An 18,393-nucleotide genomic window follows, 5' to 3' on the forward strand; every position below is an offset into this window, starting at 1 on the left:
AATTGCGTTGAAAATATTTAATTCAAGGCTCAGAGGGCTTCCTGTACAAACTGTTTATCAGTAGAATGAATATGAATAAAGCGCGAGTTCCAATAAAGTCATCGTCTGCTTCAAATAAAGCAGTAGATGAAAAAAATCAAAGTTAAAAAATATCCTTTAGTTATTTTCTACGACATGTTATCTACCTTATAAATAATAAAGGTTTTATAACAGGGTTTGGTGGCGTTCTCCTCTCAAGGAGATCGCATAGCGTTGACACAGATAGAGCAGCTGACGGACAACCATTACGTGAAGTTGGGATACTACGACACACAGGCTGACAACCTTACGTGGCTAGACAGGGAGCGATGGGTTGGTGAGTAAATATCTACTTTATTTCATCCCAATAAGGTTGACTTTTAAGCCGACGTTGTTTATGGTCGTCAAAAATTTCGTGAATGTTGAATGTTTGAAATGTGTACTATAAAATGCAACTTCATTTTACACAGTAAATTCAGGAACACGAATAAAATGTTCGTCAATGTTTTCCTAACTGTACACAATGTGTGTGTTTTGTTAACCCACAGCATTATTATTATTATGTGTAGTAAAAATACCACAGTGGTGTTATTCTAAAATACACAGTGCATACCTCACTAGATAATTAATTATTGAATAGATTATGTTAGCAAATTTATCCCTATCCTATTAAGCTACCAATTGTGACCTTCTCACGCTCTACGGGTATTTTCTGACCCATTTTATATTAGGTATCTACTTATATAGCAATTTTTATTTTCAGTTGATAAGCGTTTTAAGAATATGGTTTAAACTTAAATTTATGATTTATTATATAGGTACGTATTATTATTGATTTATAGGAGGTCGGTCAAATATGACTTGAAAGTTTAATTAAATATGATTTACAGCACTAAAAGCTATCAACAAAACCATGATTCATTTCTGAACACGGCACTTTATTGTCAAGTCATAGCTTATATGGAAGTGACCGACCTCTTTTAGCTAACATTATGTGAGAAACTTAAGCAAAAATTTGACATTTTATTAATTAGTTATTTTATAATCAACAATACAATTATCTTTATAGTTTATTATATACGTTATGACGTTTACATTTAGGGATTGCTATTCATTAAATCAAACATTATTTCGTTTCTAAGTAAAAGACACACATTTAATTCTAATTATATAGATAACTACATTAAAATTGAAAACACAGAACCCATAAATATTAATCCACTTAGCTTAAGCTACAAAGTTCCTCTGATTGCTGCGATTCAATCAAAGAAATCGCAAGACAAACCTTAAACAACTCGAAATTTAGTTACGAATTCCCGTTCCAAGATTGTGTTTTTCGCTTAAACTGTGCGAAATATACGGTGTCGAAACACTTGAAAGAATAATTGTGTTCCGTCCCACGCAGTTACGCTAAGAAATCCGGTGGAATTAGCCAAATGGGCACGAGGACTTCTTAAATTAGCTTTTGGGTTGTATGGCAATTATTTACGTGGTAAATTATATACTTATTTACCACTTGCAAACGCCCGCACTTTCGTTCGCTTAAATCAATTTTAGGATGATTATTTTTTTTAATATAGATGCGATTTCAAATAAGTACCAAAATCGTCTATAAAAACCTCCTTAATTAGGATCACCTAACAAAACGAAAATATGTTTTAGGATACTCTCGGTGTGCATAATAAAAAGTTGTGTCCGTAAGAAAATAATGTAAATTATTTTCTTACGGACACAATTTCACTCGCAATAATGAAACCCACGAATACCTTGAAATGCCAACTGTCTGTGAGGAAATCAGTAATAACTGCAAAAAGCATAAAGAAAGGCTAACGCGACATCCCAATCGCCTCGCTAGCTCATTGATCGCCGCGAATCAAACGCCTGAAACGAGCTGACGTGCTCGATGACTAGGTGACGGCAGAGCTATGGCTCTCCTGTCAGAAATCGCCCTAAAGTCTCACAACTCACATGCTAAAAAAAAAAAAAAAACATTATATCACACTAAAAGTATGGTTCAGATCAAGCAATTTTTCAAAAGTAATCAATATAAACTATGCATAAAAGTATGAAAACTGTGCAACATGCTTTCTATTTCAAATGGGCTAAATGTCGTCTAAATTCAATATTGATTCTTAATTATCGAACATGTCACACCAAAATGTCAATCTGATACAGCAAACAATCAAATTGGCCGCGTGATGCAATGGAAAATGCTTTTGTTACTCACACAGCTACGATGCTGTGGCAATATCATTTTCATTTTGCCGAAACTACTAAAATATTTATTCAATTCATTAAAGTCTACAATACCAGTATATGAATTACGACGACGAGGTAGATGTTTAATAAAATAGATTGGTAAAGTAACACACAATATTTTGTTTTTTCACACACTTTTGTTGTTATCTCGAAAAAAAAACTCAACGTGATAGGTAGTTAGTTATAAATGAAACATATATAGCACGTAAAAACCGATTTCTGGCGACGCATGCCGTGGCGACGCGTCGCTATATGATGGTATATATAAACAGTCTATATGCAGTAGTGTGTACGGTGTGGCGACGCGTCGCCATGCGCAATCGACTGTGCGATTCTCTCCCACTCGCTCCGGCGTTAAGCTATCTCTCTCGCTACACTGAGCTCGGATACCTATAGTGTATACTCCGTAGTGTATACAGTGTTGTTTACTACAGTACATATAACTTGTGTTTTACTTGAAAACAAATAATTTTTCTGATAATAAAATGTCTGACCGTGATAAGTTAGAGAGTGAGATGTTTTACATCTGCCAGGCGTCCCGTGACGGCTCACATTTTTTTTTTGATATATAAGTGTTATTTACATAATTACTGCATATTTTAATGTTATTGCATAATCTATTCATTAATAATTTCTTCTTATTTTTTAGTATTTTGTCTGAAACATTATAGAAAAAAATGTAATAATTATAAATTACAGTCACCCTACAATCCTTTATCGAAAATTCGATAATGTTCTACCAAATCTCAGACCAATTATTTCCTATAAGACCTGCCTCGCTAGAAGTTACCCCTCTGTTAAAACTATTTGATCATGATCAAACGTTTTCATTCAAAATGCGTCTATAAAATCGATGTTCCATTTTGTTAAAATTATACGTCTGTGTATAACGATTTAAAATTTATAGTTGTGTGTAGTTTAAGGACACAGGATATAGGTGCTAAATATTTTCGATGTGTGAGTTTACCTGGTCCCCTAAAGAAAATAGAAGACAATTTTGTTGGTGAATTTTAGTGCGATACAAACCGAATTAAGGTAATTTGTCTGCTTAGTACCAAATCATTCGTGTTAATTCAGAAAAAAATTTTCGTTGATTATCCGAAAAAAAAGCAATAAAATTTTATTTTCCTGTAAACTAAAGAAAATAGACGGTATGGAAACACTCAAAAGAGTAATTGTGTCCCTTCCCACTTTGTTTCTCCAAGAAATTTAAAAGATGCTTAGGGAAATGGCTGTAAGGAAATTTTCCGTTCGATTAACATTTTCCAAGATAAATGACAAACAAAATTACCTACTGCCGCGGAAACTTTCGGCTAAAAAGTAATTCAATAACAATTGGACTTGCTTAGCTAACAATTGTACTTCCTTTCTGAACGAATTACGGCCATGGCGGTCAATTTTTTAAAGACAAGCTTTTTACGCAGAAATATGACTACAGACTAGTACATATACAAGAACTATGCAAAGTTAATAAAATAGGTTCACTCCTCTACTACTTTCCGAATACTTTCGCACTCTACAATAAAGTACGAAGGTATTAGAGAATGTTTATCACTAAACAGAGGGCGTAGTGGCAGTTTTATACTGTTACTGTCACGTAACGTAAACGCGAATTTCTAAGGAATTGAAACAGCGCCATCTAGTGGCGCTACTGCACAACTGTTTCAATTCCATATAAATTTGCGTAAACGTCAACGTGATAGTAACAGTATGAAAATATTGAAAACTCCCACTAGCCACACAGACAGTTAATCGACAGACAGACTCGATAGGTCGCCACGCAAGAAGGCATTATTCATATTAATATCTTTTTTTTTATTCTTTACAAATTAACCCTTGACTACAATCTCACCTGATGGTAAGTGATGATGCATGCAGTCTAAGATGGAAGCGGGCTAACTTGTTAAGAGGAGGATGAAAATCCACACCCCTTTTCGGTTTCTACACGACATTGTACGCTAAATCGCTTGGCGGTACGTCTTTGCCGGTAGGGTGGTAACTAGCCACGGCAGAAGTCTTCCACCGGCCAGACATGGACCAATTAAGAAAATCTCAATCGGCCCAGCCGGGGATCGAACCCAGGACCTCCGTTTTATAAATCCACCGCGCATACCACTGCGCCACGGAGGCCGCAAAAATTTCATACTTTCCAGCACCGTCGCTATGTTTTTTAAGACATATACTTTGGAAAGTGTACGCAGTCCACCATCTTACTCCTCATTATCCTTTCTATCACATAACATTATGACGCCATAACAGTGGCAACCATACGTGGTCGATATCAACGCAACTCGTACAAAACGTATAACTTGTACATCCACGTTTCTAATTCCTACAGCAACCGTGAATGAGAAATGGGCTTGGATGAAAGATTATGTATACTGACAGTTTTATCAAGCTCTCTAAAGCTTGAAAATTACAGGCTTTGACACTTTAATGTCTACTAGTAGACGCCCGCGACTTCGTCCGCGTGGAATTTGTTTTTTTTACAAATCCCTCGGGAACCATGAATTTTCCGAGATAAAAAGTAGCCTATGTGTTTATCCAGGCTATTATATATCTCAATATCAGATTTCAACTAATTCGGTTCATTAGTCGAGGCGTGAAAGAGTAACAAACATTCATATCATCAAAATCATCAATTTTCCCAAATCACGAGAAACCATGGATTTTTTCGGGATAAAAAGTAGCCTATGTGTTAATCCAGAGTAAAATCTATTTCCATTCCAAATTTCAGCCAAATCGCTTCAGTAGTAGCGGCGTTAAAGAGTAACAAACATCCAAACATCCATACAAACTTTCGGGTTTATAATATTAGTAGGATACTACAGCGTTATTTGCAAAATGCACGCTGAGTATATCTATAAAAGAAGTATAGCCTACTAACATCACCAATTCCAAACTCTAAGTACTGTTAAAAAAAACCTAATAAACAAATTTTTATTAGTTTCCTTTATTTTAATTGCCTAACAAAATGACAATGAATATTGGTTATGGCCAGCCATTCAGGTAAGCTTTGTGGTTAAATACAGGAAGGCAAATCATTATTTGTAACTAGTTTGATGTTCGTAAACCACGATAATGGTCTGCTTTTAATTTAATTGCCTATAAATTTTATTCGTCGAAACTTTTAGGGTATTCATACGTTATTTGTTTTTGTAAACTCTATACAATACAATTTCTGCACAGTCAGAGTTCTGCAGATCAATTCATTGCATCTTTATGCAGTTGATTTGTAGAAGTTTGACTCTGTAGAAGTGGACTCTTTAGCCCACCAACTCGACGAGGTGGATCTAAGCTTCATACTTCCTCTTTTATACGGAGAGAGGCCTGTCCCTGTAATAAGGCAGATAACAATAGTGACGATATCGATAAAGATAGGATCAAATCCTATCTAGATTTGCTATAAAATTTATGTCAGCACACCAATGTTTTCTAACATTATAAATGCATTTTTAATACTTACGATTGAAGGTATTTTTCCCTCTTTTCCAAATTTCTAATTTTTTTTTTATAATCGACATTTACAAGGAGTAGCTTATAATCGACATGTTATAAGTACTAATAATTGCACTACACAAAGTAAAAATGCAAGTTCCGGTACGATGCCGTGTAGAAACCGAAAGGGGTGTGGATTTTCATCCTCTTCCTAATAAGTTAGCCCGCTTCCATCTTATACTGCATAATCACTTACCATCAGGTGTGATTGTAGTGAAGGGCTAACTTGTAAAGAATAAAAAAAAAATGAAAAAAAAAAATCTTCTCCATTCGTCTCTATAAAACTCATCATCCACTCCCTTAACATATATGTCCTCTATCATCCACTCCAACCATCACCTTCGGTCTTCCTCTCCTCTTGTGTTTCCACTTGCAAATTCAACAGTTTTCTAGTAATATGACTTTCATCCCTCTGCAATAAATGAAAAATCACATAAAATTATCATCAATAACATGCATTTAAAAATAAATTATTAATAACAATGAATATAAACAACGAAATGACCCATTTGTCTTTTGGTGCATTAGTTTAAGTAAAGCAAGTCTATTTTATAGCTTTAGTTTTACGATCATCGGACATGGAATTTTTATGAGGCGTGTCACTGTTACATTGTACGAAAACCTTACCGGCGGCCGTCTTATTGTCCCTAAAGAGTATTTATGGTGTAATTTTAGCTTTACTTTTATTCTTTCACACTTTTTGAATTTATTTTTACTGTTACGTAAACTGTCTTAGCCGTGATAGCCCAGTGTAGTGACTGAGTTAGTTTAAATCCGGTCCGGGGCATGCACCTCCAGGTTTTTGTTGTTTGCATTTTAAGAAATTAAATATCACGTGTCTCAAACGGTGTAGGAAAACATCGTGAAGAAACCTGCATACCAGAGAATTTTCTTAATTCTCTGCGTGTGTGAAGTCTACCAATTCGCATTGGGCCAGCGTGGTGGACTATTGTCCATTTTTGACCTCTGATTCTGAGCTCAGCAGTGAGCCGAATATGGGTTGACAAAGAAACTGTCTTATTGTCTTCCTAGCAAAAGCTCTTGACTTCGTAAGCTTCAAATTCAGATTTTCATGATTATTGCGTGTTCTATAAAACTTTTCGGAGAAAAAGCTTAATTTTGTTTTTGGTATCGTGTAAATTTAAGCGTTAAAATAGGCTGTGATATTTATTGTTTAAAAATGTTCACTCGCTGCAATAATAATTTCCGCCACAATCGATTGTCCTTTGTGCAGTTTATGGTTACACTGTATTTTTTAGACTGCGACACTTTGTAGCTGATGCAGTCAAGCGCTTGAGATAAAAAATCACTGAAAGCGCCATGCTTAGTTAACGTCCCAGTAAAACTTTGTACAACAAAGACCCTGTATTTATTAAAAGATCAACGGATCAGATAGATGAATATCCATCAAGGCCGTAGTTTTAAACCCCAGTTAAAATAACGAGTTAAATAGAGCGCAGTTATAGACGCTCGCACAGTGCGCAGAAAAGACTATTTACGGCACTGTATCGAATAGAAGTAAACAGTTCTTTGTGGTAGTTCCTTTGACCAGTGAATAATTGCTTTATTTAGACCTTCAATAAAAAACCGACAAATTCAAGCAACAACGTCATACAGGCCTTCTTCCTAAAGAGAAACAATATCTTATAAGGATGCTCCGTTTGTTTACGAAGTAAAACGTATGTATTGACTTTTTCGGGGCTTAGCCACGTTATAACTGAAAACCGACAAATCTATTGTCAATTTTTCACAGAAAAATAAATAAATTACTACATTATTTTACCAAAACACTGTGCCATTGTAACATTGACAAAATACTTTCTGTTTTCGGAGTAAACAATGTTTCAAGAAGTATTCATAGCACGTCTCGTGGAGCCATAATCTCCCGCAGCCAAACAAAGCCCTTCTCCTCCGATACGTATAAAAACTTGAACTTTATCGTATCGCGCTGCCCTGATACGTACGCGTGTACGTGTCGGGTAAAATAGAGATTTAGTCCGAGATTATTTCCCTATATTTGTGTCCACAATAGAAACTTGTACCTATATCTATGATAATATTAGCAGACCCGGTCAATCTTCACTTTCACTTTTGTGCACTTCTTCCCTATCCCTACCTTACCCTACACTACCCTACCCCTACTTTTTTATTCTTTGCGAGTTAGCCCTTGACTACAATCTCACCTGATGGTAAGTGATGATGCAATCTAAGATGGAAGCGAGCTAACTTGTTAGGAGAAGGATGAAAATCCCCTTTTCGGTTTCTACACGACATCCGGAAACGGTGGAAATGCTTAATCGCTTGGCGGTACGTATTTATCAGTAGGGTGGTAACTAGCCACGACCGAAGCCTCTCACCAGCTAGACCTGGACAAAGTAATAAAATCTCAATCGGCCCAGCCGGGAATCGTACCCAGGACCTCCGTATTGTAAATCCACCGCGCATACCACTGCGCAACGGTCGCTCTGTCGCAATAACTTAATAGGTAAATACTAATATTATGTACTACTACTAATACATGGTAAATATTGAAATATATGAATGAGTTTAACAATTAATTAATTAGTTGAATTTTTTGACATCTAAATACCTACTAAACATGACCTGGGCGGTCTGCTAAGCTTCTCTAGCTCGGTTGGCTGGAGTGACTCCAGCGGGGATCCGCACCAAATGGACCTACGTAGAACGGCCAATCCCTAGTGGCCAAGTGCGGAAAAGGCCCAGGAAAAAAGAAGACCTACTTAATATAATAAAAACTCGTTATTGAAGCTCGAACCTTAAAGATCGTGTCTTATTGGGCCGATAGTTTGAACTGATTTAAAAATAGAACTTCTTTTAAATTTATAATGTTTTACCAGGTGGTAAGGTGCCGCCAGACCGCACGGTGGTTGTCAACGAGCTGCGGACAGTATCGCTACCACTCTTCGCCTGTATGACTGCGCTATGCATCGCTGGAGTTTTGGCCGCCATAGCTTTAATAGTATTCAATATCCTGCACAGGCACAGAAGGTACGTACAAACAAAAGAAGTGATGAATACGGATTTCAGGCTATACGGTTTTTAGTTCCGAATACGGAATAGCACGGAATAATATTGCCGTCCGTGGCAATATTCTGACATCTCTTCATCTCTCTCTGATTGCAACTCAAATGATCAACTAGCAGACTACATTGAGGGCAGGGTACCCCTGTACCTGTCAGGCGTACCGGCTACGCGTCATTTTGGACGTAATATTGGACGAGAGTCACGTTATCAACCTTTTACAGTCTTATTTATTTTTAAACAGTAAATAATTAAATCCCAATTTTAATATTATCGCAATAGTTAACGTACATTTTGCTAACCGATCAAATAACTCACTCGCCGAAATATCTATATTACATTTTGATTTCAGAATACAGAATTATGATATAGCTAATATTATTTCATTATCGAATATAAGTAGACTGCTCTATGTGGCAGTTCGTTTTGACCAGTGAATAATTGATTGATTTGGACCTTCAGTAAAAAACCGACAAATTCAAAGTCAAAAGTCAAAAGAAATAAGTGGTGAATACGGATTTCAGGCTATACGATTTTTAGTTCCGAATACGGAATAGCACGAAATAATATTGCCGTCCGTGGCCAATATTCTGAATTTTTTTCTACAGAATTATGCTGTTCGAAAATTCAATATGCCAATATCAATGTAAGAAAAATGTAAATTGCTTAGTGGGTTGTCTCTACAACTATCGACAATATGGAGGGTCGTTTAGTAACAATAGGTTTATATCTAACTTTTTTATACTTACTAGTGCTTGCGCTATAGTTCAACCATGTATGATGGAAAACAATGATGAGTTCTAGTCTAGGACGCACTTACCTAGGAGATACGTATACACGGTAGGATTAACAAGGTGGGGTTTTAATAACAGTAAGTATATTATTTTTTTTAAATACCTACATATTACTGTTAATGTTAGACACTAATATGCAGGCAGATAAGGAAAAACATGTCGTTGTTGTGTTGGGTAAAAACTTGAAAGTTAATTAGAACCACTTCCTGGCGTTCGATTGGACATATAATAAAATTAAATTATAGTACCTGACAATACACTCTCTGATATATGTCAAAATTTATACATCTACTATCTTTAGAAATAGTGGATGGGTGGCCGCTCACTGACAATTTTTAGTTGGCCGATACTTTTGACGGCCTCCGTGGCGCAGTGGTATGCGCGGTGGATTTACAAGACGGAGGTCCTGGGTTCGATCCCCGGCTGGGCAGATTGAGATTTTCTTAATTTGTCCAGGTCTGACTGGTGGAAGGCTTCAGCCGTGGCTAGTTACCACCCTACCGGCAAAGACGTACCGCCAAGCGATTTAACGTTCCGGTGCGATGCCGTGTAGAAACCGAAATGGGTGTGGATTTTCATCCTCTTCCTAACAAGTTAGCCCGTTTCCATCTTAGACTGCATCATCACTTACCATCAGGTGAGATTGTAGTCAAGGGCTAACTTGTAAAGAATAAAAAAAAAAAAAAACTTTGACGACTTTTTAATTGTGCGTGATTTAGTTGGACAGATGTGCGGGCTGTCATACATCGCTACACCTGTTCTAAAATCAGCCGACTAAGTCAGTCAACTAAAAGTTGTAAGTGAGTGGGGGCTCTGACAGTTTTTTTATGATCATAAGAGTCCTAAATTGTTCGTTCTACTAGATTGAAAAAAAATATATCATATTTTTTGAGATTATTAAAAATTAATTTGACAATACGAGCCAAAACGCTGTCGGTCATTATGGTCTATATTTCAACTGTTTCATAACGTCAGAAATATTAGTTAATAATAATTACTTTGACGTTTGACATCAATTAACACTGTGACGTCAAAAAATAGACGACAGAGTTTTTGACGTCCAGAAAAAAATACATGATTTTAAATTAAGTTTTCTATAAAATCCTTAACTTTTATTTATTAATATCGATATATTTCAGACCCCTAATCCATGTACCTACCTAAAATTAATCTTCTATATTATAAAGCTGAAGAGTTTGTTTTTATAAACGCGCTAATCTCTAGAACTACTGGACCGATTTGAAGAATTATTTCAGTGTTAGATAGCCCATTTATCGAGGAAGCTATATATTATCCCCATATTTCTACGGGAACGGGAACCACGCGGAAGAAACCGCGTGACGTCAGCTAGTATTGTATAAATTAAATTTGATATGAGTCAACTACGGTATTGTTTTCATACAAGTGATTTCACAGGGTTATCCAATGGTCGCATCCTGCTTGCAACACGGTGATGCTCTGTGGTTGCTGCATATGCTTCGGCGCCGCCATTGCTCTCGGCCTCGACGGCAGATGGGTGGAGCCGGATCACTTCTCCGGGTTGTGCGCCGCGCGCGCCTGGTTGCTGGCAACCGGTTTCTCCATGGCCTACGGTGCTATGTTCACTAAAGTTTGGCGCGTACATCGGCACACAACCAAACCAAAAGTGGAGACGAAGGTACCTTTATAATCTTAATTACATATTAATCAATAATATACAGATGGAGCGTACGGAACACGACGGTGTCGTAGCCGCTCCAAATTCGAAATAAGATGGAGTAATTTATTATTGTTAATAATTATTGATGCAGCAAAATATATTTTCATTCCAAATTTCAGCCAAATCGCTTTAGTAGCTGTAGCGTAAAAGAGCAACAAACATACTTACACACAAACTTTCGCCTTTATAATATTAGTGTGAATAAAAGTGTGATAGTGTGATTTATAATTTGCTTGTCTTTATTGTTTGTTATTTGAAAGCTCAACGTTTTTGCGCGATTATCTTGAAATTATTGTAAGGGGTACAGAAATAAAAATAGTAAGTAGGTATCTACACAGAAAAAAAATTGGGTTATGCAGTACAACAAAATTTACAAAACCGAACAAGTAAAACCGCGCGCAAAATATAGTGAACAATAATCTAATCTATCTCATATTATATTGAAAATCTCCATGAATCGGACTCAGATCTCCAACATAGAACGGATACAAAGGTAACAACACCGGAATAAATAAAATTCCCTCTACAACGCAAATGGCTGGGGGCAACTTTTGTTCTGCCTTTAATCTATAGCAGGGACTTGGAACAAGAGTACAGGACTCTGTTTCCTGTTATTTTATTTACGTACACGGAACTGAATAACGTTCTCGCCTTGTTAGAGACGTCGTATGTGTTAGTGTATAAACGTTAGTGCCCAAATATATACAGGGTGCTCGGATGTTTCTTATAACGTCATTTTCCTCACGATGTTTTCCTTCACCGATTGAGACACGTGATATTTAATTTCTTAAAATGCACACAACTGAAAAGTTGGAGGTGCATGCCCCGGACCGGATTCGAACCCACACCCTCCGAAATCGGAGGCAGAGGTCATATCCACTGGGCTATCACGGCTTACGGTTATTTTATTTACGTACACGGAACTGAATAACGTTTTCGCTTTGTTAGAGACGTCGTATGTGTTAGTGTATAAACGTTAGTGCCCAAATATATACAGGGTGCTCGGGAGTATTTCCCATAACTCTAGGGTTATATTCTTTACCGAAAATTAATTAAAAATGTTCAAGAAACATGTGTTCTAAAATTAATATTTTCGGAGTAAATAATATTAATTCTTTTGTAAGTAGATCTTAAAATGTGTCCTTTTTACGCATCCTTATAATTATAACGTAGCCAACTTTTACGTATTTTAAAATGCAAGGATAGGCGTGTGTTACATGGATAGTCGGAATTATTTGAATTACTTTTTTGAAAACATAAAACGTTTTTATTTTTTAATTTTCAAAAATATTAGTTATGCAGTACAGGTCTATAAGTGGACTCGTCAACACCTTGAAGTTATGGGAAATATTCCCGAGCACTCTGTATATGCGACATAATATATTTAAGTTGAATAATCCCTTGCAAAATAGTTTTATCGTTTACTTGGCTTTCTTAAACGTCACATTTCATATCTATACTTACTAATATTATAAGCTGAAGAGTTTGTTTGTTTAATTGAACGCGCTAATCTCTGGAACTACTGGTCCGATTTAAAAAATATTTCAGTGTTAGATAGCCCATTTATCGAGGAACGATATAGGCTTATATATTATTCCCGTATTCCTACGGGAACGGGACCCACGCGGGTGAAACCGCGCGGCATCAGCTAGTTATGTATACGCACTACCTACCCGTAAGATACATTACGATTATCGGTAAATGAATTCACAGTCAGTCAGTCAGTCAGTCAGATTTGTGTCTTCTTTAGGAAGGTTTGGTTCTTACCGTAGTAACAACCTTATAGACTAATTTAAGATTTTACTAAATAAAATAAAAAAAAGTCAAAGTGATTGGAAGAAATAAAGTTCTGAAAAATACGAATTCAATGTACACAAAGTCAGCGGGGATTCTTTAGTCACTAATATTAGAAAGAGGTAAAGTTCGGGTAGGGGTAATTTCTAGATTTACTGTACCGATTTTAAAATTTCTTTTACCAATAGAAAGCCACGTTATTTATGAGTGTCGTAGGCTACATTTTATCTCCGTTTTCATTCGGGAACAGGAACGGGAACGTTGAAACCGCAGCGTCGGCTAGTATTTGATATGGTCGTTATGCAAAATAGGAAAAAGAAAACTATTAGTTAATATTTTTTTTAATTTTTTTTTCTTTTACAAGTTATCCCTTGAATACAATCTCACCTGTTGGTAAGTGATGATGCAGTCTAAGATGGAAGCGGGCTAGGCTAGGACGGACTTGTTAGGAGGAGGATGAAAATCCACACCCCTTCCGGTTTCTACACGGCATCGTACCGGATCGCTTGGCGGTACGGCTTTTCCGGTAGGGTGGTAGCCACGGCCGAAGCCTCCCACCAGCCAGACCTGGACCAATTAAGAAAATCTCAATCTGCCCAGCCGGGGATTGAACCCAGGACCTCCGTTTTGTAAATCCACCGCGCATACCACTGCGCCACGGCGATCGTCGAAACCATAACAATACCATTCATAGTAAGACTAAGGTTGCACTGTAAGGTTGAAAAGGCCATTTACAGCCCCATACAGCAGAGATATTTAATCTCAACCCCACACAAAGGTAACAAGCGCCCCGGAACAAATAAATTATCTCTACAATGCCAAAGGCTGGGACGCTGTTAGTTTTCCACGCTAATTCTGTACACACAGAAAAATATGAATTCCGAATTTTTCCTTTTGTATGATAGATATTATATTATTATTTATTGGGGCAAATCAAATAATCTATAAAAGATCTAGAATTGTAGATCTAGTATTAATTTTGCAAAGTTTTCTCATTACTAATGGTTTTATGTAAACATATATACGAGTAGTACATCGTACTGCTTATTATAGTTACGGTTACGTTATGTTTGTAGCTACTATAATGGGGTTGATGACTAGGTTTGAATATATTGATTTTTATGATACATTCGGGTACATAAGGTCAATATTAACTAATTTTTACATAAAAAGCAAAGATTATCTGGATATTTACAAAATAAATAAAATTATAAAATTTGAAATCTATTTTTTTTTTATCGTAATAAAATGAAAATTCATATTGTAATACATGAACTATAAACATAAACGCACAAATAACATAGATATTAGTAGTTTTGTTTAAACGCCCATACAAATCTAACGATCATTATGTACCTATGACGTCATTAATTCGTACCATTTTGTATGGGGCGTTTTTCAGGGATCCGTGGCAGCGCCAGCGCCGCAAATCTGACCCTTTAAATCCATGTAGCTCCGAAAGTAATAATCGCAGGATACCCTGTTACTTTTACAAAATTGCTTTACTGTTAGCATACTCTTAATACAATTTAAAAAAACTGTCATCATCCCTATTCTGTGGTTAGGAATGTGAAGATGGATTGTTTTATACGAATGGCTAAATTCATATTATCATTTTATCATAATTATCAGTCAATTTTAACGGCTTTTAACCGGTCCAGGCCCCTTCTATAGGACAGGAAATATTGAGCCTTAAAACCCATTAATCTGCTTCAATGCGGGTTTTGTGATATAGTAATGCACAAATTGTGTGATATAGATATACCTAATCTACAAATTGCATATTACTTAACAAGTAATAATAATAGTCTTATTCTGCAGAACTTCGTTCCATTATGTACAGAAAAGGCACAATGAGATAAATCTATAATACAATACTGATTTTGTATGATAAATATTTATGAGCGAGCAGATAACCGAGGATCAATACTAATTCCGTTCACCGCCAGGAGCCGTGTCCCTCGAGTCGCTTATTAAAATCGCTGGACCGAAAGCCATTCTTCTCAAAGCTAATAAACAACTTTTTATACAAAAGATAAAGCGGTAACGACTCTTAAAGGAAAAGTTAACGTTACGCACGCCGTAATTTACATTCTACCAAACAAGCACAGTTCATTTGACGTGAACAGCATATTCAGGGGCCTTTGATGGTCGCGAAAATATTTACGTTTTGTTTCCAAATAAGTTTACTTTGAAAACAAAGTGGGAGAGTCGGGCGCGAGATTAACAAAGGATCAACTACATTAAAGTAGGTACACGTATATCCAGCAGGAAGTTTAATTATAGCATTATATACGGTGACCTTTATCTTTGAAGTGAAGGTTATTTAAGGGTTGAAAGTACCTACACGTCTTAACACCAACATACAGTTTGTGAATCCTTTACCTAACACCAAGATCGATGCTTGACATAAAATACCTAATTGATGTCTTCATCTCATTATCACCATTTAGCTAGTTTTTTGTCTGTTGCTTTACAGAAACAACTTGTTAACAATTAAAAATAAAGAAACAATTAAAAATAAAGAAATTTTTTTAGAGTGTTGTTCATATTATTCTCAGGAAATATATCATAAGTGAGCATAAACGCTACACAAGGCTTCTATGTATGGTGATCAGCTATACCTACACGAATTCAGTGGCGTGCATAAGTATTACAACTAGGGTATGCACTTTAAGTAAAAATTGGAAAATTCCTTGTCTAACTATTTATTCTATGGTCCAACATATTTCGTTGGGTCCAACGTTTTCTATTGAGTTCTAGGTAGGGTAGGGTGTGCATTTTTGAATCTACGAAATGTACGCCCGTATTGCTTTTAGAATAATCTAATAAGGAACTAACTTTGGCAGTTCGGTAAAAATACCAGTAATAATATATATTTTTTAATTTTGTCTAGAAACGTATGCACGGCTGGAAGCTGTATACAATGGTGGGCGGGCTACTCGCTGTAGATGTGGCGTTGCTGACCGCGTGGCAGATACGCGATCCTCTGCAGCGGCGCGTCGAGATATTCCCCCTGGAAGCGCCGCGTCATCACGACGATGACGTGCACATACGACCCGAGCTGGAACACTGTGAAAGCGAGCACAATACCGTCTGGCTTGGTGAGTTATACACACAAATTGATACATAATCATTGTCAGCCTCAGACCAATTATAGAAGGACCTGTATCGCACTCATAGTCACAAACAAAATTGTCTGTCATTTTCTGAGGAAAACGAGCTTAGATTTTGTATATATCTTATACTAAACTAGAAGCTTTTGCCCGTTTTTTACACAATTCAATTTCACAAAAAGGTATTTTTACTTAGCTCTTTAACCGATGAACACGGTTATAACAATTTAACATCGATTCTATAGAGACAGTTTTTATAATCGCATTAGATCGTTGATCATAAACTTTGACAGAAAAGTAACGTCTAGCGAGGCAGGTCCTATACAATAAGCCGAGTTGTCAGCCGATGGAAGTCTACTGCTGAACATAGGACTTACAAACAAGACAGTTTTGAGCCGCCTGTAGCCCGCTTGATATTGTCGGTCCACCTAGTGGGGGAGGACTCGCACCAAAGTGCGAGTTTAGAAGTAGCAAGACGGGCTTAAGTTTTAAATCTTCGTTTCTGCAATGATTATTATTTTATTCCTTCTTATTCCATCACTGCCAATTATTGCATCTTATTTGAAATACATTATATGCTTTGACATAATTATCATCTGCAGAAGCATCAGATCAATTTACATTATCATTTACTATTAAGTATTTTATACTTAATAGGTCAAAACCTTTACAGAACAGTATATTTTCTAAGAAGATTAAGATGTAAAGAAAAAGTAGGCTTATTTGCAATGCGTCATGTGTGGCAGATTTCGTTGTGAAGCTAATCCCAAAAAGAGAAATCCCCGCCAACAAAAAATGCTGCGATGTGATACGTGACAATACGAGGGTTGACATCCTTTTCAATTAAAACCGCGAACGCCTTTTGTTTATAGTGACTATTATTTTATGGTGCCAGTTTTCAATCCGAGACAATAATGTTAAATACTGTTAGATGTGTTACTAGGTCATAAAAAGTGAGGCGCTCTAAAGAGGAAATCTCCACATCTCAATTTTACGTTATTTACAACAACGAACGTTATTTAATCAAATAATACCTAAATATCGTCTACAATGTCGAGTTGTGTATTCAGGAAGTGTAAAAACTCTATATACATAAATATATAATGGAATTAAAGACAAAATTGTGCATATGTGCGCTCAGTTTTGTAGCCTAATATTCGGATCACTTTATGTGGTAATTTTGTAGGGATGTAACCGATCTATAAAATTCGATCCTGCTAGACTATTGCATTCCTAGGTTAGGCTATCTTAGTTCAAGGGAAATGAAATAAATAAAGGTTCATGTTTAAAATAAATGGTTAAATCAAATATTTTAAATGTATATAATAATACTAGTAGACACCGCGCGGTTTCACCCGCCTGAATTCCGTTCCCGTAGGAATATGGGGATAAAATATAGCCTATAGCCTTCCTCGATAAATGGGCTATCAAACACTGAAAAAATTTTTCAAATCGGACCAGTAGTTCCTGAGACTAGCGCGTTCAATCAAACAAACAAACAAACTCTTCAGCTTTATAATATTAGTATAGATATTAATTGACTTCTAGAATAGAGGAGCTTCTCAATTTGTCAGGATCTTTTATAAATATTTTTTTAAATATGTTTCTCGATTATTCGAATACACCAGAGCCGATTTAGAGAATTGTTTTCGTTTTAAACGATAATTTGACTGTGGATTGATGGATTTAATTAATTTAAAGGTTATATTCTGACCGGATGGGTCAGAATCTGATGAAAGGATCCTGGCGAATGTAAAGGAGTTATTTTAATTGAAATATTAAAACTTTCAAATAAACAGCAATAACGAACAGAATAAACAATTTTGATCGTCCGAGCAAATTTACTTTCACAGAACATTAACTTTCAAATCGACCCCCAGCTCCATGAACTTTCAGTTTATCAAAACAGTTATATTTATTTCAGTCACTGTTTACGAGTGTCTACGAGTCGTCGTCATCAACCCATATTCGGCTCACTGCTGAGCTCGAGTCTCCTCTCAGAATGAGAGGGGTAAGGCCAATAGCCCACCACGCTGGCCCAATGCGGATTGGCAGATTTCACAAACGCAGAGAATTAAGATAATTCTCTGGTATGCAGGTTTCCTCGCGATGTTTTCCTTCACCGATTGAGACACATGATATTTAATTTCTTAAAATGCACACAACTGAAAAG

The 18,393-nt window shown here is 36.3% G+C and overlaps 1 protein-coding gene across 2 annotated transcripts in view; it reads left to right on the forward strand.

Annotated features, from left to right (window-relative positions):
* The window catches only part of LOC112046611 (gamma-aminobutyric acid type B receptor subunit 1), a 172,624-nt gene that overhangs the window by 137,802 nt on the left and 16,429 nt on the right, over nucleotides 1-18,393 (forward strand). For both annotated transcript variants that reach the window (XR_002886899.2, XM_024083307.2), the window contains exons 9-12: nucleotides 214-355; nucleotides 8,634-8,784; nucleotides 11,028-11,268; nucleotides 16,001-16,208. Coding sequence is in view for 1 of the 2 variants with exons in the window: in XM_024083307.2 (XP_023939075.1) it covers nucleotides 214-355; nucleotides 8,634-8,784; nucleotides 11,028-11,268; nucleotides 16,001-16,208 (742 nt within the window). In the remaining variant the exon portion in view is untranslated. The remainder of the gene's footprint in view (nucleotides 1-213; nucleotides 356-8,633; nucleotides 8,785-11,027; nucleotides 11,269-16,000; nucleotides 16,209-18,393) is intronic.

This window comes from Bicyclus anynana, chromosome 4 (assembly GCF_947172395.1).
Source record: "Bicyclus anynana chromosome 4, ilBicAnyn1.1, whole genome shotgun sequence".
Classification (NCBI taxonomy): domain Eukaryota; kingdom Metazoa; phylum Arthropoda; class Insecta; order Lepidoptera; family Nymphalidae; genus Bicyclus; species Bicyclus anynana.